At 42.7% G+C, this 24675-nt stretch overlaps 1 protein-coding gene across 1 annotated transcript; it reads right to left on the bottom strand.

The window, feature by feature from the left end:
- Window positions 1–42: 42 nt before the first annotated feature.
- Window positions 43–23126, bottom strand: LOC127595416 (neural cell adhesion molecule L1.1-like). The gene is made up of 27 exons (XM_052056881.1): window positions 22877–23126; window positions 21598–21709; window positions 21003–21172; window positions 20162–20284; window positions 19187–19357; window positions 18282–18396; window positions 18017–18201; window positions 17065–17196; window positions 16714–16857; window positions 16495–16606; window positions 15643–15803; window positions 13427–13586; window positions 12937–13064; window positions 11030–11131; window positions 10747–10962; window positions 10530–10600; window positions 9704–9929; window positions 9512–9618; window positions 9089–9356; window positions 8889–9011; window positions 6909–7085; window positions 6442–6555; window positions 6213–6362; window positions 5991–6122; window positions 5842–5914; window positions 5738–5749; window positions 43–5132 (listed from the first exon to the last, which is right to left on the bottom strand). Exons 1-27 carry the CDS (start codon window positions 22992–22994, stop codon window positions 4874–4876), a joined length of 3861 nt encoding a protein of 1286 aa, XP_051912841.1. The 5' UTR covers window positions 22995–23126; the 3' UTR covers window positions 43–4873.
- Window positions 23127–24675: the final 1549 nt, after the last annotated feature.

Here is a 24675-nt window from a genome sequence, read left to right as displayed (position 1 = left end):
TGTCTAGTCACACGAATGGACACACAGAGATGGCAAGTCCTGTTGATTATGCTAGTTGATGTTTATTAGTTGACAGACAGGGGTTAGTTAGCTAGTTTGAGCACAGCGCACAATTCAACAAGCAGCTACAACATCAGCACACTTCATTCGTGCAGGACAGCCCTGCCCTTTCATCTTCATCATTATCATCATTTTCATCGTCATTATCATTATCAAGCATTGAGAGTGACGCCATGCGACCGTTCCGCCATTTTCTCATCTGCTGTATTGTTAGTAGTTGTTATTTACCTCAATCTGGGGATTTTCCTCCATATTTTCTATTGTTTCTCATGTTCATATATTGTATATGTATTCCTATTAGGCATATAAAAGAAGACAGACATACTGTGTCAGAGCAGATGACCAACAGAGAGATGTTCGAGTGATTTGAGAAATGCACGAATGGTAGTTGCTCACTCTTCAGTGACATAGCTGACAAGTGGACTTCCAAATGACGATTAAAGCAGAGCCACTTCCACAAGAGCACATATCCACATTCATTTTTTTCCAGTCAAGCAGGCCTGTCAACTCACTTTCGATAAATGTAAAAATGATCATTTCATTATAATGTAATGTGGTACCACACTTGTATGTAACCGTCAGCACATTCTCTGATAATCTTTTGTAATCTTGCATGTCAAGCAAAAAGAATGGCACCCAAATATTCAGGCAAGCTATTTATTTAAAAAAAATTAACAAAAAAACATTTGTTTGAAATATCCTGCTTCACCAATTAAAGCCGGTGGTTTCCAGAGTTTGACACGTGACATATTCTGTAACCATTTTTACATGATCAAAAATTGACCTACTGCTTGAAATTATTTTTTTTAATTGGCTTATTGTCATTATAAATGCTTGTATACAATGATACTCTTTCGAAGTCACCATGGATCTAAAAATCATCCTAGTTTTTTTCCACTTCCATCGATCTTTGTGATATCAAGAAATGACTCCCCCAAATTATTTCAAAACTTTACCCATCATTGGCCTATATCCTGCACAAGTCAATTGAAATAATTGTTTAAAATCTTTTCGAGACGGGGAGTGGATGTCAATGACTATCTAATGTGGTTCACTCCAGCTATTCTTGTACGAGTGTCCTGTTTTTTTATTGACTTTGTAGCAGAAGCCTGAAGGTTTTGCGCTAACACAGACTATTTCGAATTGTTCATAATGCCTTGGCATTATGCTGCCAGTTTTGCGCCAAACAAACCTTTTGGACAAAAACTTTAACCGTGGTTTTGCAAAATATGTTCTTGCGTGTGTTTGGGATATTTTGTTTGGGCGTAATAACATCAAGTTTGAACTTATCCCCCCTTTTTTTCAAGGCAGTTGTCCAGGTTATAGGTCAGATTAATGGTGGAAAATGTTTTGAAATTGTTTTTTGGTGTAATTGTTTTCCTCATAAAAACCTGACATTTAGAACTGGTTCACTGCCACTGATCACTACAGAAGTCAAAAGGTCCATTATTTTAACCTGGGTTGGCCGTGCATGAGTTAATCAGGGATGTGTTGTCTAGTGAGATCAAATCATTAGCACTATTTAGTGCGCAACTTCTGCCACAGTTGATGGATTTACAAAAGCTTGATTGTTGTTGTCATTCAGAAACGTGTCAATATTGTCCAGGGTTTTTCTTGCGTACAAAATCGATTGATTTCGCTAACAGTATAAAATTCCATCTGAGCTGATTGAGCGATTGACGTCCCTCTGCGGCAGCGACATATTTTAACTGCAGTGGCAGCGTTGCGCCACTGCAGGCGCTACATCAAAAGCTGTGCACAGGAAAGACAACAGGCAACTACAGAAGAAGGAACAAATCGAATCATGGGTTTTCCCCCCGCTTGTCAGTCCTATCGGCGTCCTGATTTCCCCAGCAGATTTCACAAACAGGTAAATATTTCCTGTTTTTTGCATCAAGGCATGTCGTGTTTATTAAAATAAAAGTTTCCTTCTTGTCAAAGTAAAATATTTTTAGCGTTGTTACATAACCCTAAACCTAACCCTTAGGCAGGAAAAATCAGCCACTCGTGAGGTTGTTAGCTGAGTCCAGTACAGAAAAATTAACGCAACGGGCAGTTAAAATGTAATAATTTATGGTGGTGACAACATGTGGAAATTTGATCTGAAACACTGGTGATGATAGAGAGGGGGGAATCCAGGACGGATGGGACGAGTTGGCGAGACGAGGCAACATAAATATGTTTCCACTTAGGAGCATAACAACGCAAAGTCAATGTTTATGTGATTGAAACACTATTTTTTTCTCATTCCATATCATCAAAGAAACCCCACACACAAGCTAGTGGCTTTGACAAGCAGTGGCTAAATGAATTTACCTGGCCCAGGTACTGAGTAAGACATGCACTGTTATTTATGCCAAAAGCACGGCGCCCTAACACAACAAGCAATTGCTGCCTCCCTTCAGACAACCATACAGGCTGGACACATTAAAATGACACGAGGTGACGACCATTCACATAACAGCAGAAGAGAAGTATTTTAAAGATGGTCGTACCTAAGAACACACAACTAATAAAGTCATAAAAACTAAAATAATGAGGTTTTGACATATAGTTTAAGATTTTTTAGGGGGGAGGACACTGCAGCGAGCTAATGCACAGGTGGGCACGGACAACAGAAATTTTGAAGGCTGCTTCAAAATAATTGATGGTTCTCGAGGAAAAGTGGCCCCATCACACAAGCTACGAGTCCATCATTCTGCAATGCAAGTTTTAAAGAATGTATGCTTTAACATGACAGTAGTCATACTCTTATTGGAAGTCTAACCTTAAAGTATGTTTCCTATAAAAGAAAGCGAGTCTGTTGAATTTACAGAACACGCGCATGTCATGGTGCATGGTCAGGATGGTAACACCTCTGCCTTAATGAGAGCCAGGAAAAGCCCTCTTGTCACTTGTCTTGGAAATATTACTGTCATTGTCGAATTTTTGGTCTTTTCTTGTGACTCATATAAATGTGCGTTGGTCCACTAAGGGGCAACAAAACAAGCATCATAAATGTCCGCATATTCAAGAGAGCCTCTTCCTTATCATCATCACCATTCGCTTTGTGGCTAAAAGTGCTAAAAACAAACAAACAAACAAACAAAATAGTTGAAAGTGGAAAAGAAGTGCTACGAATATGATCTGCAGTAAATGTGTCTCATCTACAAAAGTGACACAAGGAAAGCTCTGTGCTGCGGTCACACACTGAATGAACATCGGTATAAGCCGTTTCAGCAACCAAAAAAATCAGCCAGGCAAATCCAGCCGTAAGCCTTGAACACTAACCCTAATTCTAACCTCAAACCATAACCTTGATCTTCACTCCTAAACTCATCACAAATGACCAAATGGGTCCATGTCAAATGTTATCTTAGCATCTAGTGTTAAATCAACAGCAAAGTTATATGATACAAGATCATTATGTCAAAGAGCAAATAAAAAGAAGGAAAAAAGCAATGACAAAAAGAACAATTTTAAAGCGGTATTTACATTCAGAGAGCAATAATCAATGGACGAGCCTCCATGTGAGGTTTGCTACACAGGACCCATGCTGTTTCCTGGGCCACCAATCGTGTGTGAGTGTGTGTGTGTGTGTGTGTGTGTGTGTGTGTGTGTGTGGGCGGGGGGGGAGGTGAGGGGACTCAGGGTAGAGTGATAAGAGGAGGCTCGGTGGGACTCTCATAAGGCAGAGTTTCTCCTCTCAATGCAAAACAACATTCAGACGTTTCCACCTGGTCGGATGGATAATGATGATAGAGTGCACAGCTGGAAAAGCAACGTGCAGCGCAGATACACGTAATGGACACACAAAGACACATGCACACCAAGTGTTTTAAAATGGCCGCTCTCAAGCACACACAAATGTCACGTTTTGGTCACGTGACTCCAATGTCGCCCGCCATTGCCCACCTTGCTTGGAGGAAAAGAAAACGTAAACATCTCGTTGGAATTCGTGTCAAGCTGGAACTGTATCTTCAATGGGACAGGTTAATGTGACTTTTTAATGAGTTTTTAAAAAGTTGAGACTCAGGAGTACCGTCCACCCAACAAATTTAAAATTAAACAATCACATATTTCTATTAATCTCAACAGATGAGCTAGCGTAGCTAATATTTTATACAAGTGCAAAAAAGTGAAAAAAAAAAGAAAAAAATTAAGCACTGCTAATGTAAAAGGTAAAAAAACAGAGCAGCCAGTGGGATGATTTTAAAAATATATACCGATAATAAAGATAACGCTTATTGTAATCAATGCTGTGATCTGATTTCTGCAATGATTCAGGGGGTTTAGCGAATCTGCGGTTGTCATATTTCTGAATGGAATAGGATGACTTCCACCACACACATCCATGGAGCTGCCTGCACGTTAATTAAATTCAGCCAAATTGCATTACATGCTTTGCGCCAATACTTTGACGCGGTTCCAGCAGACGGATAGTTCAGGTGAATTTGTACCACCAAATTGTCGGGTGTGCCGCGGGCATATCCAATGACACACAAAGTACGCCGTAACACCTACCATGGCGCAGAGAAATGTAGCAAATTCCGAAACAAGCGCATCGAGGCTTGACATAAAAATCATAATACACTAGTTTTGCGCTTGAGCACAGCTGTGCTGTCTACGAATTCACAGCACAAAGAGCCACTTTTTTTGGGGGGGGGGCATAAATGTTGATCAGAGAAAAAAGTACCACAGAAAGCATTAAGTAAGTGTGTGTGTTTGTGTGTGAGTGTAAACGTGGCATTGAAAAGGCGAAAAACGGTGTAAACATCCTCTCTGCATAAATGTGTGGAATGTATTCAGACAGTGGGTGTGTGTGAGTGTGTGTTTAGCTGGGTTGGTTGAGGACGCTCGACATGGACGGTGCGATGGGAGGAGGCGGAGCCGTGTTGTCCGGGGAGGCGGGGCCGGAGCTCTCATGACCGGCAGGGGGTGGAGCGCGTCCGCTGTATTGGCCGATGAAGGAACCGTCCTCGTTAAATTGGATGTCCACGCTGTCACCATACTCAGCCAGAGAGTCGTCGCTGCCTAGCTTACTGTCGCCACAAAGCGACGGCTGGCTTTCTGAACGCTTCTCGTCTGTGTCGCTGGGAGAAGATGGGAGGGAAACTCCATGAAATGTGGAACTTGCATGCATCATCAAGATGTCATTTATCGTCTCTCCGTCTATCACTAACCACAAGGCAGTTAACATAAAGCCAGGCCGATTTGTTGCAGAACAGCAGGCTGTGGTATGGTTTCAGGAAGCTGCATTTAAGAGACAATACTACCAGAATAAATCTGGGTTGATTGCTATCCATAATTGTCACGCTTAAAGCTCGCTCTATATTATATGTAATGACAGGCACAAGAATGAAGCAATGAAGCCTTCAAAACATGCCAAAAAAGACACTGACAGTGTGGCTTTTGCACCATTCTCTCTGTGAAATGGGATTTGCCGTAATGATGGGGACCAAAACAAACTTATGACGAAAACAGCATGTGAACAGCCACACTGTCGTGAGTGATTCACATGTTTAACGAATGCACATAGGTGATAAAATCACCATGCAAGGAGTTACCGGTGCTACATAGTGTCTTGAGGAGTCCCCCAAGGCGCTACAATCAAACTCCGACAATTTATCTTCCCAGCCATACATTGGACCACATCATTTTCTCAATGGGCGGCAAAGTCATGCATCAAGTTCCTCACCTCTCCAAAGATCTGGTTGCGAAGCGTTTACAGGGGTGAAAAGTGAGAGTGAATTGTAGAGGAAAAGAGAGGAAAATCATCACTTTGCACTCAAGACGACCCACCTGTACTCTCCGAAGGTTTCGTCCTTCATAGGCCGCGCTTCTGAGTCGACCTCTTTGTCTTCCTTATCCTTCACTGAATTGGGCGACAACAGTCATGATGACACCTCATAGGGCAACACGGAAGCGAGCAATTCAATGTGCGCTCTCACCTGCGTATTTGCCACCTTTCCTGCGCTTGACCAGACACAGGATGATCAGGATCAAGATAAGCAGCACGATGGCACTGATGAGCCCTATCAGCCAGCCCTGAGTGGCAAAGCCACCGCTAACCTCCGATGGCCCTGACCGGCAAACAGTGCCGTGAGCATGTTAGCATTTTAACATGCTAGCATTTTCATGCATACATTGTTGATCAAGGACAACTTGGATACCTGGTCCTAAGGTCCAACTTGCAGATTCCCACTGAGTATAGTTCCCATGCATAACAACAAGGTGGTATTCAGTTCCCGGCTGAAGACCTGTCAGCGAGTAGAAGCCTTGCGACGTGTTCACTATTTCCGACTCTTCCCACTGCCCCTCAGCTGCCAAACAGAATTTTGTAGACATGATCCAAAAAGGAATTCTTACTTATGATGATTATTTTGCCATTTTCTCACTGACCACTCTTTTTAAGGAAATCAATATGGAAGCCATGGTTCCTCTCTCGTTCTCCAGGCACCCAGCTCAGGTTGAATGACGTTTTGTCAGGTATGACGGTGATGTTTGTTGGAGGAACTGCATGGAGAAAAGAGGAAATTGAATGGAAATGAGCTCCTCCAGGCTGCAATCCCAACAAGAAAACAGCACTTGCATGAAGTCAAGTTCGAGGAAGTAACGAGAGAGGACAGAGAACCACAAAACTCAGCCCAAAGAGTAGATTCTGCATGCCAAGTCCCGTCCGTTATAGTTGGACATAACTTTGAACTGAATGAGATAAATTCCAGTCAGACTTTCCACGTCCTTCTATGATGTGTGAAAGTGCCTTAGCTGGCTCATATTTGTTGGAAATAACTTTTGTGCACAGGGACTCAAGCCTTACCGCCACTAGTTTTCTTACAGAAAATTTGAATCAATGTTGTGCATTGTACCTCCGTCAAAAAGGGTCGCATTCCTCCTGGTGATGGGCTGCCCATCCCCGGCGGCGGTACGAGCGATCACCTGGAAGGTGTAGTAGCTGCGGGGATCCAGAGAATCCAGCATAAGGTGGGTCACGTTGGGATCGCTGATGATTTCCATCCGCACTGGACTGTCTCGGCTCTTCACCTCTACGTGCACACCCAACACAGCATGATCAGTCCCATGCCAAACCATGGTTGATAGTTACATGCAGTGGATCCCAGTGCATTCATAGTTCACCACTGACATATTCACCTTTTCGTTTTGCTTCCTGTCCAAAATCGGTAATAGCTCTCCGGTGAACAAGTCACTGATTCATTACTTTGTGCATTTTCTGTCACACTAAATGATGATAGATGACACCACAATAAGCAGATTTTTGATGCCATAGCAGGGGGAGTGGCTAAGATATCCTTTATTTGTCCCGCAATGGGGAAATTATAATCAGACTAAAGAAAGGAAAACACTGGGTAGGGAGAGGGTAAAAAAACCACGCTCAAACTATCCTCTTCTGGGGATAATTTAAGTCCAGGATAAAAAATATATATATAAATAAAAAAACCCTAGCACATAAATAAGCATATGACAGTTACAACAAGTCATAAGACATAACATGTAATACGGGGGAGGATGAATGAGAAGGGGGGGGAGGAAGGAGGGGGTGACCGCGACCGCGACACGGCCGTCCTGACCAACTGCACGGGCACACGTGCGCTCTGCAGATCGAACCACGTCACGGGGGAAAAAGAATCGGAGTAATGAAGACTGTGATAACAAGGATGTGTATGCGCGTGTGGTTGTCCAGTTGTGTATGTGTATGCGTGTACAGGTCATAGCTGCTTCGTCGATGTCTGCTCATCATGAAGACAGTCCCGGCTTATCAGTCCATGGCCGAGGGGGCGGGGGGTGATGGTGAGGGCCCTAGATTCCATGCGTACTTCCATCCAGGGGAAAGGCCAGATAGCGTTGTTTGTTTTGGAGGGACGGCCGCCAACAATTTCAGAGGGCCTTGAGTCCGTGGTCTGTATCTCTTCACTGGCGCCAATCAGCCCAAATCCGAAAACTCTTTCCGCAGAGCGGATTCCAACTTCTCCATGTTGTTGTCGATCGTGCGGAGTCGCTCCAAAACCGCAACAATGTTGCGGTTGAGCTCAGTCCCCGCTTGGGTCTGAGTGTTGAACGTTCGCGGCAAACCATCCAGAATGACCGGCAGCCTCTTTGCTTCCAATAAAGCCGCTCCCGTCGGTTAAATTTTGCGATAGAACAGAAAGCTGCCAACACCAAACAGCAGCATACCTGTTATCAAAAGGCCAATAATGTAGATGTCTTCCACATCCTCCACGGACAGTATTGCCAGGCACACTGGTCTCCACTTTCTCCATGGATCCATGGCGTATCCGGCTGCAAACGTCCCCGGAGGGCAAGAAGGCTCCCCACTGCCTGCTCTTTCCGTCGAAAAAATTTTGTTGATTGCATCGAGAGACCAGCCAAGCTGTTGGCTAGTGTTAGCCAACAGCTGATAGGAGGGGGATTTGAGCGGATACAGCAGTATGATGGACGATATCAGATAAAAAGTCGGGACTCCCTCTGGAGTCAGACGCCAGATAGTAAACTTCTCAAGATGTTGAAAAGAAAGGTCCTGATCACTCCTGTCTGTGGTATCAGCTGGTAACTGCTCAACATCAACTCAGACAAGTAGATAAAGACTTGTTTGTCAAACATGTGATTAAAAAATAAGGGTCATCTATCAATAAGTATCATTTTGGGGTGGGAGCTAGTTTACCTGCAGATTTTTGCTGTGGTGCCTAACCCATGCAAATAGGGAATCAACATCGTATGTTTCTAAAATTTTATAACCACAGATTTTGGTAGAATTCCAAAGGTTGTTGGTTGGGTTGCACAGACAAACATGAAACACAAAGATGACCCAGTCAACTTCCCGGAATTAATACCTTGTTGGTACTGCACCATGTATCCCAGGAGAATTCCATTCGTTTGGAGTGGTGGGGTCCAGTACAGAAGCATTGTGTTCTCGGTGGGACTCTCAAAGAGCAGCGATGCTGGAGGACCAGGCACTGAATGAAGACCACAACATTTCACTCTGTCGTCTCATCTCTGAACAAATAAAGTTGGGCTCCTCCGTGAATCCCACCTCCTTCTGGAGTGCTGAAGTGGACAGCCGGGGAAGCGGGGCTCTCTCCTTTACTGTTAAAAGCAGTAACGGAAACGGTGTAGCGGGAGAAGAGCTGCAGACCCGTCACTTCCGCAGTAGTTTTCCTGCCTTTGACCTCCACCACCTTATCATCTTCCTTTGCTCGCTCCAATATTCCGTCATCCTCCTTTCCTTCCAGCAGGTGGCGCACTTCCCCAGGGGACCGCCGGGCTCGTCCCATCTTTGGACCCAGTCTCTTGATGTAGATCTGCATCAGATGGGAGCCAGATGTATTGTTCTTGTCAGTGATGAGCAACTGAAGGCCAAGGTACTAAATGAACAGCCCACCATGGCTTCTTTTTGATTCATGTGGAAGTCCACATATCTTTGACTCAACCTTGAACATGAAGTGACATGTAGTACCTTGTAGCCCAGAAGAAGACCACGGACATTCTGGGCTTCGTTCCACCTCACGAGGACTGTGCGGTTCATCACTCGAACTGCCACATCACTGGGAAACTCCTCGGGAACTGCCATAAGCAATTCAGGCTCATCAAGCGAAATGTGTTAAACCGTTAAAAGAAGGATAAAAGTCCATTTTGATTTTTTTAATACCATCTTCGCCCGAGTGTCCGATCTCGGCCTCCGGAGCAGGACCTTCTCCCAGTGCATTGACGGCTTGGACTTTGATCTCAAAAGGCACATACGTCCCTGTGTTGTTAACTGAGAAGGGCGGAGACTTGGCATAACCGTGGTTCCAACGCTCAGTCTTGCCCCCTGCCTTCCTCCATAACACCTTGTACTGGAAGTCCTGACCGTTATGTGATCGCCTGGGCATCTCCTGCAAGCAAGTGCAAGATACAGAAGAGATATTTTGGTCTCAGTTATTTATTGTGCTAAAAGTCATTGATCAAACATCTGTTGCAAAGGTTCTGAAAGACCACACTCTTGTGAAATTACAGGTGGCTTGGTAAACCAGATCAACGGTTCAAAAAAAGTCAGCAAAAGCCCCATTATTTCATACAAAGATGATTGGAATCTTTTTTTCCTCTTTGATCTGCTTGGAAAACACGAGTTGCTTGTTAGCATCCATTATCTGAATCGCTTTATCCTCACGAGGTTGGCAGGATCAATATTCACATTCGTAAAATCCTAACATGTAGGATCAACACGGAGCACAGATTTTCACCTGAAAACGCGTATCAGACAATTACGGAGGCAACTGAAGCATAATAAATTGAGGGAAAACTGTGGGTGAGCGATTGGATTAGGAAGACAAGAGTTGGGGCAGCTAAGTGATTTACTGGTTAAGATGTTTGCCTCACAGTCGAGAGGTTCAGGGATCAATCTTTGCCGTTGTGGCGTTTGAATGTTCCTGTCAACAAAAGCGTTTACAGTGATTTAGGTGCATAGAGATAATTGTAGACTTTGTTGTACTTACGTCCCACGTAATAGCCAGTGTTCCAGAATCGGAGGATTCACTGCGAACACCAGTGGGGTTGTTGTGCGGTACTGAATACATGAAAACAAATGTAGCACATGAATGACTGGTGCTATATATTAATATATGTTTAAAGCTCACGAAGACTTTTGCACTGTACTGCATGTTTTGGATCAAGCCGTCTAGGTCTCAATGCATCAACATTGGCGGCTCCTACCTGCTGGGGGTGTGCTATGGAGAGGGGTGGGCTGGCTGGGCTCGCTGGGGCCAAGCTGGTTGACGGCAACGACGCGGAAAGCGTAAGTGCAGAAAGGGTGGAGGCTAAGCTGCAGGTGGTTGAAGTCGGCGGGCACTCGTTTGAGTGCCTCCCACCTCCAGGTGTCGCCGTCGTGTCTTTGCGAATGCTGCTCCTCCTTTGCTTCCACAATGAACTCTGCTCACATGATGAGCAGGGCGGGTCACAGGACTTGAATGGACATTTGAAGGTGTGTGCATGTTACCTGTGATGGGGCTGTTGTGCGAGCGACCTGGGATCCAGCTAAGAGTCAAAGTGTCGTCTTTCACGTCAGACAGGGTCACATCCAAAGGTGGGTCTGGACGAGCTGAAGGTCCAACACGAAATACTGTGAGCCTCTTTTTTGTTTGATGATCAAACACACAAAAAGAAACTACATTTTCACAATTTTAGGGCTGCATACAGAAGGATAGAGCAGGGTAAGATTGGGCCAGTTGGGTGAGCCGCCCACTTGTCCTTAATCCCCAATCTGACCACTAGATAGAGCCAATTTAATCTCAGGTGTTTCCCTGGACCAGAGCAACCTGGTTAAACTTTGTTCAGCATTGAAATAATCGTAATGTTTGCCAAGATCTGATTTAGATGCAATATTTTGAGGCTGTTTTTTCACTGTTAAAATGTTACATAACAAAACAGCCATAATGTTTATCAAGATAAGAGGCACATTAGTGCAATTTTTAAAACTCTTTGATTTATCTCATGCCTATTAATTTGAAAAAATATATATTTTGGTATTGTGTAACATTTGGATTTCAGTTGAACAATGTAAAAATTCGAAAATATAGTTTCATATTTTGTCTTCCCCAGGCTGTGTGTGAAGATGCCTCTTTAAAAAAAAAAAGAAAGAAAGAAGAAGTTGTTGTCTTGATGTAGAGCAACTACGTTTGGAGATTACAAATATTGATAAATCCTTTTAAGGTTTGTTTATTTGCCACAAAAATATACATGGATCAATGTGACGGCTACATGTTTGACCAGGGGGGCCCAATCTTTTTGGACCGAAGATCTACTTTTCGATCAACGAACCTCAAGGATCTACCGTTACCGGCGCGCGCGCACGAGCGCACACACACACGCACGCACGCACACACACACATGCCATGATGAGAAACGGCCTGAAACTGAGGCATGCGATGCACTTTTGCAGCCTGTTAACTATCGTAGCTCACACATACCGTTTTAAAGTGCTTCCCTGGGCCCTCCTAGATTCCTATTCTTTGCCTGTGACCTCGGTGAATTATACACGAAGCAAACTCGAATGAGAATAATGGCGATAAAAGATAGAGCGCAACAGCTCTGATCACAAGCTGCAATTGCAGACTGCTGAGAGCTAACAACTTCCGGTGGCATATTCACGCGCCACCGTAAATTCAAGATTTACCCGCTTTATTTTATTTTTATTCATTTTTTTGTGAAAATGATACTGATAGGATGATTAGGGTACAACGTACATTCACATAAAAAATATATATTACTAACATGTACAAAGACACACAAATGGTTGTTTTTTTTCTCCTCGACACTCCTGGATCTACTTGGGGCCTGTCTTAGATGTACCGGTAGATCAGGATCGACGTAATGGGCACCCATGTGTTTGACCATAAAGATTGCTGCATTTTTTGAGGGGGGAACTGGAAAAATGCATTTCCCCATCTCAACAAAATGTCAAGATACCACGTTTCTGTGTGTGGTCATTCAAATACTGTGTAATAGAGTGGCGGGAAAAAACAACTTTTAAATAAATAAATTGGCAGCATGATGGTCAATCTGGTTAGCACGTCTGCCTAACAGTGCAGGGTCCGGCTCCGGCCTCCCTGTGTGGAGTTTGCATGTACTCCTCATGCCACATTCCAAAAACATGCATGGAAGGTTAATGGAACACTTTAAATTATGCCTTAGCATGATTGTACGTATAGCTGCGATTGGCTGGTGACCAGTTCAAGGGTGTATACCGCCAACTGCCAAATGACAGCTGGAATAGGCTCCAGCACGCCCGCGACCCTCGTGAGGATAAGCGGAGTAGAAAATGGATGGATGGAAACTAAATATATTGTTTGAGATTTTGAAACAGGTCATTTGAGCAGGAATAAAAAGATTCGGAAGTATACTCACCCACGACTGTGATGGAGCCGATGGCCGTCACCTGGTCAAGTTCCGTGATCACCTCGCAGGAATACTCCGCATTGTCTTTTGATTGGACATCGGTTACCTTCAATGTGCCATTTGCAAATATTGTGTACCTTCAAACACAAACACACGCACGGAGTTATTGCAATTATCCTACAGAGTAAAACGTTTAATTAAACACGTATTTTGTGCATATAATGTATATGTAATGGCTTACATACTGTACATATGCCATCAAGACATCCGGGAACAAAAAAAGTTCCAAAGGCGATTGATATTTGAGTCGACAACTTGGGGATAATTATCCTTTTTGTTGTTGTCGTTGTTTAAAAAATACAACAACAACTTTCAACTATGTCAACTCAAAGTGGGGTGCTTCAAATGTTCAGTGACACTAAGACATGGTTAGTGTTAGCACGCTAGCGCAAGAAGTGTACAGTTGGTCCATCAGGATTAAAGGCAGATTTGTCATTACTTGTCATCCGGTGATGATTCCTGCAGTTTTTGTCCGTCTTTCCTCCAGATGATTTGGTAAGGCGGCAGTCGGGGATCTTTGCGGAAATAGCAGTCCAGCAAGGCCTTCCCACCTCGGAGCGCTCGCACGTCCTGCGGGCCGGTCACAATCCTTGTCTTATCTGTCAGGAAACGAGGACACCACAAAAAACTGTGATAATATGTCAAATAAACGGTAATTTCGTTTTAAGCCTGTTATTGAGCCTAAAGTGCTATGAGAATAAGAAAGGAAGAGGAGAAACTGGGAACTTGTCTCCAAAGTGCAGGAATCCTTGACTTCAGCCCTCAGATAGCAGAGATTCTCTGCTGCCAAAGCAGCAATTCAGCCTCAAGTAGCAACAGCTAACCCCTGACTAAAGAGCGTGAGTTGGCAAACTGTCCTTGACAAGTGAAGTTGAGTCAAAAACGCTCTTTACGATAGTATGTTCTGGATAGCCCAACTAGCCCAAACACAGTATTGTGATTAATATTGCGTTTGTGTCACATGAATTATGCATCAAAGTCCACCCGTTTTAAATCCATCTCAGGAAGCGTCTATTTTGCCACTGGCTGTTGACTGAAAATGACATCTCAGTGCCTGAAGGCTCATTCCAGGAAGGTGAGCGCTCGGATTAGACCAGTTGCAACCTCAAAGCGTTCCAGGTGGATGTAAACAAAAACATAGCTGATTCAATTGCAGTGTTTTTGTTCTCATTCATTTCAACATATTTTGAACTCCAACAAACCTTCCTTCATAATTTCCCGTTTTTACATGAATAAAAGACTCTTATGTTCTAAGAATGTCATACAATTCACCGAATAACAATGCAGGGAGGAAGCAGTCGTATATCATGCAGTCAGCACAAATCACGTTGTCTTGCGTAAAGTGTGTCGAGTAACTAAATTAATGTAACATTAAATCAAGACCGATAAATATATGTTTATAATCTTGTAAATAATGTTTTGCCATTTTTACAACAAACAGATGGGCCATATGATCAAGTTAAAATGTCCCATTTGGTTTATTTTCCATCATAAAATAAACTGGAATCCGTGCTCAAATATTGACAGAAATCACGGATTTGGCTGATCAACGTCACTAAATAGACGTAAGCCACGGACTCAAGGCTGTCTTAAATTCTTGGGCAGCCTGCTACCAAAACAACATCCGCTATCTCGACCTTTCCCTGATGAAAGTATGCGCGGAAGCTAGTCCCCCACCATCACCCCCTCCTTCATACACTCCCTTGTATCACCGTCTTCATTGTTTATGTCTTGTGACCTGTTGTAACTGTCATATGCTTGTGCAGGAGTTTTTTGCCTAACTCAAATTATCCTTAAAATGAGGATAGTTCGAGCGTGTCCCCCCCCCCCCCCATCCCCTCTCCCTCCCTTGTGGTTTCTTTCTGACTTCCGGGTTGAGTGAACGCTGCCACTGCTCAACCCGTATTGTTTTGTGTTTGTTGTTATTGTAAAGTGTCCTTGGGCTTCTTGAAAGGCGCTTATAAATAAAATTTATTCTTCTTCTTATTATAAAATAATAAAAATGGGGTGATTTGAACTCTATTAAATTCTGATTATTGAACCCATAAAATTTCTATGCAAAGTTGATTTCATTATTGAAAGTCGATTATTTAATTCTATAAATAGATAAATAAATGCATTTTATACTACCCAATTCTGGAAGAAAAAAAACAGCAAAGTTTATTCGACACACATGACAGTAATCTTGATAAAGTGAGTGCGGGATGAGCTGGCTTTGCCCACCCCTGATTGAGGGATTTGCAACATGAATTCATATTCATGCAATTGCACTCTGTTAAACTCGGCACTTAATGGACTAATGGAGAATTGACAGTTTTTAAAAAAAATTGGTATTCTGTTTATACGTACATACAGTACATCTGTCTACTCCCACCCAAAAAAAATGTTGCTAAAATGAGATTTATCAATGACAAAGACTTTAGTCAATTAGATTCATATTTGAAAAGAGTCGCACCACTATTCATAATACTCTCCACTTTTTAGTCATTTTAAATGCATTTCAAAGTGTCTCTCATCGATGAAGATTAGCTTGGATTGTTGCTGTTAACAATGTGAAAAAGTGTATGTATCTGTGCTTTTATTTTATTTTATTTCATTTACATGTGAAATTCCGGAGTGGTTTTGTGTTATCTTGGGGTGTGTGTCGCAACTCACTGAACACTTCGAGGTGCGCGTTGATGGAGATATTGGTGTTTTTGATCAAGCACGTGTACATGCCGCTGTCACCGGGACCCACGTCAGACAACTCCAGCGTCCCGTTGGTCAACAGGGAAACACGGGGGTCTGACAGCAAGGGGGCCCATTCCTCCCCTTCCCTAGAAAACAACAACCACCATGAGTGTCACTTGGGGCACAGATTGGAGGTCCACACTGTGGAAAAGCCAGAAGCTTCAATCAACAACAACAAAGTTGGAGCAAGAGTAGAACACAAGGAAGGAAAACAGTTACAAACATTAATAGATACAGTAGATCAATAGATATTGATGAATATTTTGGCAACTTAAAAGTATTTGAATTTATCTAGTCTTTAGATAACTTTTAGGGAGGATTTCAGTATTTTAAGAAGCAACTGAGTATTTCCAAGAGTGTTTAGGTCAGTACAGTGTGCGCCATATGATTGTTTGGCGACCAGTCCAGGGTGAACCAGCAATCAACTAAGATAGGCTCCAGAGATATACAAGGTACATATTGGATGAATGGCTAGTTTTATCTCCTTTGTTTGTTTAGTAATCTGACCTGAATGTTAGCCATTCTTCATCGTTTTGTCTTTTACGGCAAATTTTCTTCAGGCCTCAGAAAGCTTACACTGAGCTTCCAGTGAGGTGTTGATGAATCCATGTGTGGTGTTTTGGGCATGGCACTTGAAAGCCTCCTAATGTCTTTTCATGTGGAGATTTTGCAATATTCATTTAGGTGTGGCCACCACCCATCAACGGCTGGCTTCCTTGTGGCTTCCGCACACTTTTTCTTTGCCTCTTGATTTGCGGATAACGTGAAGGCACTCACCATTTGACATGAGGGCGCGGCGAGCCAAAAGTCTCACAGGACATTTTGATGGTCCCGCCCTCCGTTATCCGGTACACGACGCCGTCTGAGGATAGGATTTGAGGGGGAAGCTCTGAGGGGCACATAGAAGACCATGTTCAGCTCGGCCATTAAACAAAGCAACTAAATGGTCATCTATTAAATGCATCTTGTCCAATTCAATGTTCTCGAAAGACGCACCAACAACATGGAGGTAGGCATTGCGCAGGATGGAGCCGTGCTTATTGGCTGCCTCGCACTGATACACCGCCGTGTCACTCAGCAGGACGTCCCTGAGCCTCAACACGCCGCCCGACACCCTGCGGCGAATGTCCTCGTCCACATCTGAGGACATGCGAGGAGGAGACAAGACCAATGGCAGATGTTTTGAAAAATGTGATGGAGGATTGTACCCACCCAGCACATTCTCAAAATTTTTATCCAACGATGATGTTTGTGCCATGAGACTTTTCTAAGGTAAAAGTGCATTAGCTCAGTAATAGTTGAATCAACAAGAACAATTTGTGACCAATGAGTGCTGCTAGAAGTTACCTGATAGCGGTTGACCGTTAATACTCCAGGTAATATTGGGCGTCGGGATGCCTTCAGCGAGACAGTCCAGTCGCACGGTTTCACCTGGAGCATAACGGAGGTTCTGGGGCTCTTTCACCCAGTAGGGAGCCGCTTTACAGGGAAAAACAGGGCATCGTTTTAGTACACGCACACACACACACACACACACACACACACACACACATATATATATATATATATATATATATATATATATATATATATATATATATATATATATATATATAATGTTTTTATATTTTCCACAATTTCTGTTTAAATAACTGTTGCTCAAAGTCACACAACAGCGACTATCATTGTTAACCGTCAACATGTATAAGGACATTTTCCATTTTATGTTAGTATTAAACTCGTGGGGGCAACCTCAACTGGTTGTTTTAAATACAGTTTTCATTTTGACATTCATTGACAGGTAACCTCAACTGAGAAAGGTATTAAAAAGATGGGTCTGTTTTTTGAGGCAATATCTACTACCGGTACTCCTGATTATTGTGAAGTGAGTGCAATTCAGTTTGCTGCCACTATATCGCGCCGGTATATCATATTTGCTCTTGTCAAATCAAACAGTCCAAATGATGGCTCATATATTGCAGAACTCATAAGTCATATCTGAGATCTTATTTGAAAGCACCGCTGTAATTAATGCCAAGGATATAAACTGAAATGATACATCTCTATACTGTTTAAGATCTGTGTATGTCAGTGAGGAGCTCGGTTTAGCCTGGGTCGTTCATGGAAGAGAGTTTGGAGAGTTTCTGCCACATATATGTTTTGCTATGCTTTGTTGAATTGATTTTCTAGCCTAATGTAAGATGAGTCAAATTGAGTTGTTCTGTATTTTGGTTTTTATGTTAATTTATGTTTTAGCAATTTTAACCCTTTATTCAGAGGTGCATATCAGCCCACTGACCTTCAACAGTGACAGTGAAAGAGTGCACACTAGACCCATGCACGTTGGACGCTTTGCACTCGTACTCGCCATCGTCGCTCTGGTCGACACTGTCAAAGTAAAGCCAGCGGTTGTGGTTTTCCGGATGCCCGCCGGTCTCATCCAGTTTGCCGTCCTTCTTCTTCCACTCCACCTTTGGAGTCGGACTGAGAAAAAGGAAAACAAGAAAGTGCTAGGCTGGTTACATGCGATTAAAACAAGAAGTTGAGTGAAAATGGATCCTTACAGGCCTTTGGGAATGCATTCTAAGGTCAGACTTTGGCCGCGGAGCGCTAGCACCGACGAGTGGGAACCGGTTGGGTGGAAGATGTGAGGCGGTTTGCCATGAGCCACGTTGTTACCTGGACAAAAAAAATGGTGCGAAACAATCACATCAATGATGGCCAATCAATCCATACATCCAACACCAACGAGCCCGTTGGTCACTTAGTCATGTGTTATTACTCGTACAGATAAAGTGATCATGCTGTATGTTTTACGTACATTTGTACATGGTTACTAAACAATATGTACATGGTACCGGGTGTGTGATGACTAAAACATTCCAATACGCAGCATGCCAATATCAATATTTGTTCCTGTCCTTAATTAATGTTGTATGGAGAGAGATAATGATACAATCCTTGACAGTATTGATAAGTTGTCCCATAATTAACTGATCCTGCATGGTAAAAGATGATACGGTGTTAGCTGAGGTCAATTTTTTGCTCCACCACTAATCTATGAAATATGAACGTACAGTCCATGATAGTATTGATATTTTGTCTCACCCCTAACTGATGCTCTATGTTGCATGCCAATATCAATATTTTGTCCCACCCCAAAATGACTCTGTGCGGCAATGATACACTGCCCTACTGATATTTTATCTCAACCGTAACTGATATCAAAAGATAAATAGAAAAATGTTTACGCAGTGGTATCAATATTTTATTTATTTATTTATCCCCAAAGTGACACAGTAAGGTTAGAGACGATGACACTGTGTATGCGTAAATTACATCGTTTCTAATTGACACTATTATCAGATAGCGAAACAGTGCATGCCGGGTACTGTATTGTATATGTAGTGTGTGTGTGTGTGTGTGTGTGTGTGTGTGTGTGTGCATGTGTGCATGTGCGCGCACTCACTAGGCAGCACAGTGAGAGCAACGGTGGTATCACACAACATGGTTCTGGCTTCAACGTAGTGGGAGTTGCACATGTAATCCTCTCGGCTGTCGCTCTTGAGCAGATTAGCAAAGTACAAGTTGCCGTTGAGGCCGACAATCACTCTATCACTCTGCCTGATGTGCACCAGCCCTGTGACAAGTAAACACATACAGGACACTCACAAGGAGTCCACACAAAAATGACATTCAACTTTTGCGCTCTTTCTAAACCTTGCTTCTAAAACTCAATTCCCTTCTTACCCTTGACTAACCATTAACGCCGAACCCAAACAGCTTTTATCATATTCCGAACTACAAACTCTGGGTATCATAAAACTGACAATTTTCTGCCATGTTGCAACAAATTGAGAGTTCATAGAAATTAGTGGCAGAGTGATTTCAAAGTGACAACCACAAGCGATTTTGTTGGATTTGTGCAGGGAAAACAGAACAAGATTATTAACGTGGTGTCCCAGTTTCTCGGGCTTTGGAACACAAGACAGTTGTTGTACATTTAGCGTACAGTACATGTTAAAGAAGGCACAGTGTCGGACGGAAATCTCTGCTACTTTGAATAAAGCAGGTTGGTTGAAAGGGGTAGAAATGTCTGATGCATTTTGGAACATAGAAAATTTTGCACAGTCAGTGCTTCACTTGTAGCCCGTCTTCTCCTCCTTATTACAGTGATCCTTCGCCAATTTGCGTTTCAAGTTTTGCGGCTTCAGTGTTTCACTTTTTTTTTGGTTAAAAAGAAAATACAACCATAACGGTAGCCATATTGTAGAAAGACGCTTTGTCTCATGTTGATGCTCGAGAGAAAAGGTTTCCCTGCATGCCGAACAAAAAGCTGACGTGACCTAGAGGCTTTGTGCATACGTATGCTATACTGGCCTCCTTTTGGTCTTTTCTTCATTTTATGATCATTAAAACACAAAATCAACATTTCAAAACTTACTCTTATCCATCCAGTGGATCTGCGGCGGGCTGGAGCTCGGCGGGGGGTTGCAGGACAACACCATGCTCTCGCCCACGTAAGCTTCGCGGCGTAACTTCTGCTGCTTCAGCAGAACTGGCTGGGCTGCAACACACACACACACACACACACACACACACACACACACACACTGACATCACTGCTCTGGTTCCTGGAATTGGTTACCATAGCAACAAGAGATGAGCGTGCAGAAAAGGTGGCCCCAGTCAACCTCACTGAGTCATTAAAGTGTGTGTTTGTGTGTGTGTGTGTGTGTGCGCGCACACGTGTGCGTGCGTGAGTGCATGTTACGGTATATCCGATCAATCATCAGTCATGTGACTTCTTTGAAGCTTGAAGAATATATCTACAGTATAATGAATAATAGATATTGTATATCGAAGGGAGGCAGGCTGGTTGGTAAGCAGCTAGCGTGGTTATGTAAATAGGTACTTGTACATACTTTGTAGGTAGGTACTGTTGGTAGACAGCCAGGTAGGTGGGTAGGTAGGTTAGGTGGGTAGATCAGACAAGGAGGTAGGTAGTTCGGTGGACAGTTTGGTGGTTAGGCGGTTAAATTTGATAGGTAGGTAGGTTGGCATTTGTGGGTCATATAAAGAAGGACTGAAGTAGGTAGGTAGGTCAGTAGCTAAGTAGGTGGTAGGTAGGCTAGTCAATGAGATAGTTGGCAGGTTGGTATGCCAATTAGGCAGTCGGTAGGTAGGTGGGTGGGTTGATGGGTAGGCTGTTAGGTTGGATAGATAGGTAGGTTTGGTTTGTAGGATAGGAGGGTAGATAGGTAGGAAGATTGGTAGTGTCTCACCCTCTACAGTGATGTGCACTGTGTGCGTCATGGCAGTTCCTAGTGTGTTGGAGGCATAACATCGGAATGTTCCCTGGTACAACTCCAGAGCTTCATCTTCGCTGACCTCTAGCGTTCCATTTCCCGTCCTCTCTGACCCGAACGTTTGGCCATCTTTCACCCAACGGAAACTAGCAAAGGATAAAGAAGAGAAATGATTAGTGATGTCATTTAATTAAGTGAGCTATTGTTGCTGTGGTAACAGAAAGGAACGGGAACAAATAGCCCAATGTAAGATTCATATCCTGGTGTTGTATTGTCACTGTGTTTAATATTATATGAAACTTCAAAAAAAGAACCCTGACACTAATTTGACCAAGCAATGAATTTGAATGAAACTGGGTGCAAATGTTTATCATAACAGGGTACATGCCAAATTGAATGATGGGATAAATAAACATGAAAATACATTAATAGTCATAATTCATATGAAAAAATAAAGACCAGAAGGTGAAGATGGATTCTTCCCGTATTCAAACATTTGAACCTAATGAGGACAATCAATACAGTTGGATGAATATTTAACATGCAGCTTTTCAGTCAACAAGAGACATACGTGGGCGGCGGATTGCCGGAAGCCTGGCACGGCAGAATGATGTCATCATGAGAAAAGGCCGTGTATGATTTCATCACCTCGAAAGGCTCCGTGAGCACAGGTGGCTGCGAAACTGACAACAGATGTGCACGCACACACATGCGTTAATCCCACAAAGATATGACACAATTTCACACCTTGCACATTTTAAAGTCTGCCCACAGCTGTAATAAAAATGTGAAATAAAAATCAAACATTCCACATCACCATGGCAACGGGAGAGTCACTTACGATTGTTTGCTTTGTCTGTTTGTCCACACGGAAGCCAGAAAAGGTAAGAAGGCAAACATTTAGAAAATCCAAAGTAGAAAAAAAGATAACGTGATACTGGTATTTTGTAACTGTTGCTGTATGGTTCGAGAAAAGGGAGGAAATAAATCACAATTTATTTTGAAACATTTATGGCGATGAGACACAGTCATGCCACCCTTAATTGACAGTGACAGTAATGAAGGAGTGTTTGCTACATTCATTGCAAAATCAATATTTTATAGCAGGCCTAATAGACACTAGAAAAGGTGATGTGATGTGATTTGCTAATTGCGATAATTATATTTTGTCCCACTTCTAATTGATACCATCTTGTCGTAGACAACAATACATCCATCCAGTCACTCATTTTCTCATTAAAAGGGTCATGGCCATGCTGGAGCCTCTCCCAGCCGTCTTCGCGCAGTCGGTGGGGTACACCCTGAACCGGTTGTCAGCCAATGGCAGGGAACACATAGACCAAAAAAAAAAAAAAAAAAAACATTCACACTCACAATCACACCTCAGAACAATTTGGAGTGTTCCATTAACCTGACATGCATGTTTTTGGAATGCTGGAGGAAACTGGAGTACCCGGAGAAAAGCCACACAGGCATGGGGAAAACATGCAAACTCCACCCAGGAAGGCCAGAGCTAACCAGTTGACCAATGTGCCGCCACAACAATACATACACTGTATGATCAATATTTTGGCGTGAGTCCATAATACAAGAGACAATGTGATTGATACGTTCATTGCAATAACAATATTTATACACTATCATCACATATCACGATACACTTCATTTGTTTGCAGTTGCCAAATATTCAGCCTTGATACTGCTTTGTAATATACTACAAACGATTTGTGCATTGAGAAATATTCATTCATTCATTCATTGAATTGAGAAATATATATTTTTTTTAATACTATGCTTTATCTGGTACTGTATCACTATATTTTATATCATCATGATGGTGCGATACTCACAGCCTTGTGGAATGATGAGGGCTCCCCGAGCCAGCAGAAGTGTGGCTGGCGAGAGGAAGGTCAGAGGGAAGAGGACGAACGGGAAAATGGGCAGGGGGAGGGCCATTGACACACACATGTCTCAGTGTCCCATTGACACGCACACATTCATTAAGGCACACACACACACCCACACTCTTTCGCCTGGGACCCTCCTGTCGAGGCAATGGTGTCACGTTGACACTTAGGGTGCTTTTGGCGTCTCGTCTTCGGGTACTGTGATGCAGAGGAAAGAAGAAAAAGGGGGGAGACAACAAGGGAGAGATGGTTCAGGGGGAACGGGAAGTGGAGAGGAGAGTGAGAAAGGCCATTGAAGTGAATCAGATGATCACCACACACTGTCATGATTTTTTAAGTCTATCTCATATCCAATGTCCATTATCTCCCCAAAACCACCAACGTTTTCTAAAAATGTCATATTAAACTGACTTCAACTTCAGGACACAAAATGTCCAAAATGGCGACCAGCTCCCAATCTTCAACTGTTTTTGCTGGGACAAAATAAATGCTCCCAAAACTCACCAAAAAGGTAAAAGACGCCTCATTTTTTGGAATGATATGATAAATATGTAATTTGTCGAATAAATAAAATATCAAAAATCACGTCAGTTTCCCCCGCAAATTAATACTTTGATAAAACATCTAAACGTCTAAATATTGACTTGATCCCTTTTGGAGGTGTAAAAATAGCTGGTCAATGTGAACATGAAAATCCCAACTTGAATGAGACATCCCTCTCGCCTTTAAATGGAAATGTGCTTCTTTTATGCATGTTGTCTGCACTTTGCTAAAAATAGAATGCAGGAGATTGAAAGTGGCCTCTGGGTCCATTCATGGAAATCCAGTCAAACAGAGATTATCCTGCTGGTAAACATTCTTCTTCCAATGGAAGTTTCCTGCAAGGTTTATTGCCTGGTTTGGAAGTCAACGCTCCATTCCAGACTGCTGAGAGGTTTCAAATATTCCACTAGGAATGTCCAACCTGGCAGGGCAGACATTTTGTAAAAGTCATGTCTTGTTGTCCTGCAAAGCCTGCCCACCCTTCAAGTGTGAATCTTTTAAAAAATTAAGTAGATGTTTTATTGTGCCTATTTCAGAAAATCTGTGATGTCACAGTTTGACTAACTCCCGTTTTGCTGATGACGATTTGGGAAGCTAGACTGGATGGAAATTGTTTCGAAGCAAAAAAAAAAGGTATGGAGAGCTGCAGTGTCAGAATAGATCAGTGTTAGCTAGCATGGCTGTAATATTAGCAACTTACTTATTGTGATGCCCTCGCACATGGCAAAGGAAAGCTACAGTCACTGTTGCAATTTTAATGAACACATATCGAGCACCCTCGTTCAGGAGATGCTCTTGATAAACACAAGGCCCGAGGGCCAGTTCTGGCCCGCCACATCATTTTATGTGGCCCGCAAAAGCAAATCAAGCAGGTCACCTTCCATGATGCTTGCTAAAATCTGTACCAAAATGTTAAATTGTCAGATGTAATAAATAATAATGTGATATTGCAAGCATTTTCTTTTCATGTTATTGCAGTAACTTGAACAGCATTTGAGCAAACCACTATCCTTGACTTTTGATTTAAAAATGTATTATCTATTAGTTGTGTGCTGTATCTGTATTAATATGTGGGTGGTGATTAAACATTTATATGGTTTCACAGTCATTATGGCCCTCCCAGGGAAACTGTGACTACCATGTGGCCCACGACACCCCTGGCATAGAGTATTTTCTTCGTGTTCAAATACATTTCAAAG

The sequence above is a fragment of the Hippocampus zosterae genome, chromosome 2 (assembly GCF_025434085.1).
Source record: "Hippocampus zosterae strain Florida chromosome 2, ASM2543408v3, whole genome shotgun sequence".
NCBI lineage: Eukaryota > Metazoa > Chordata > Actinopteri > Syngnathiformes > Syngnathidae > Hippocampus > Hippocampus zosterae.
The sequence above is the reverse complement of the archived record's forward strand: the minus strand, read 5'-3'. Positions and strand labels throughout refer to the sequence as shown.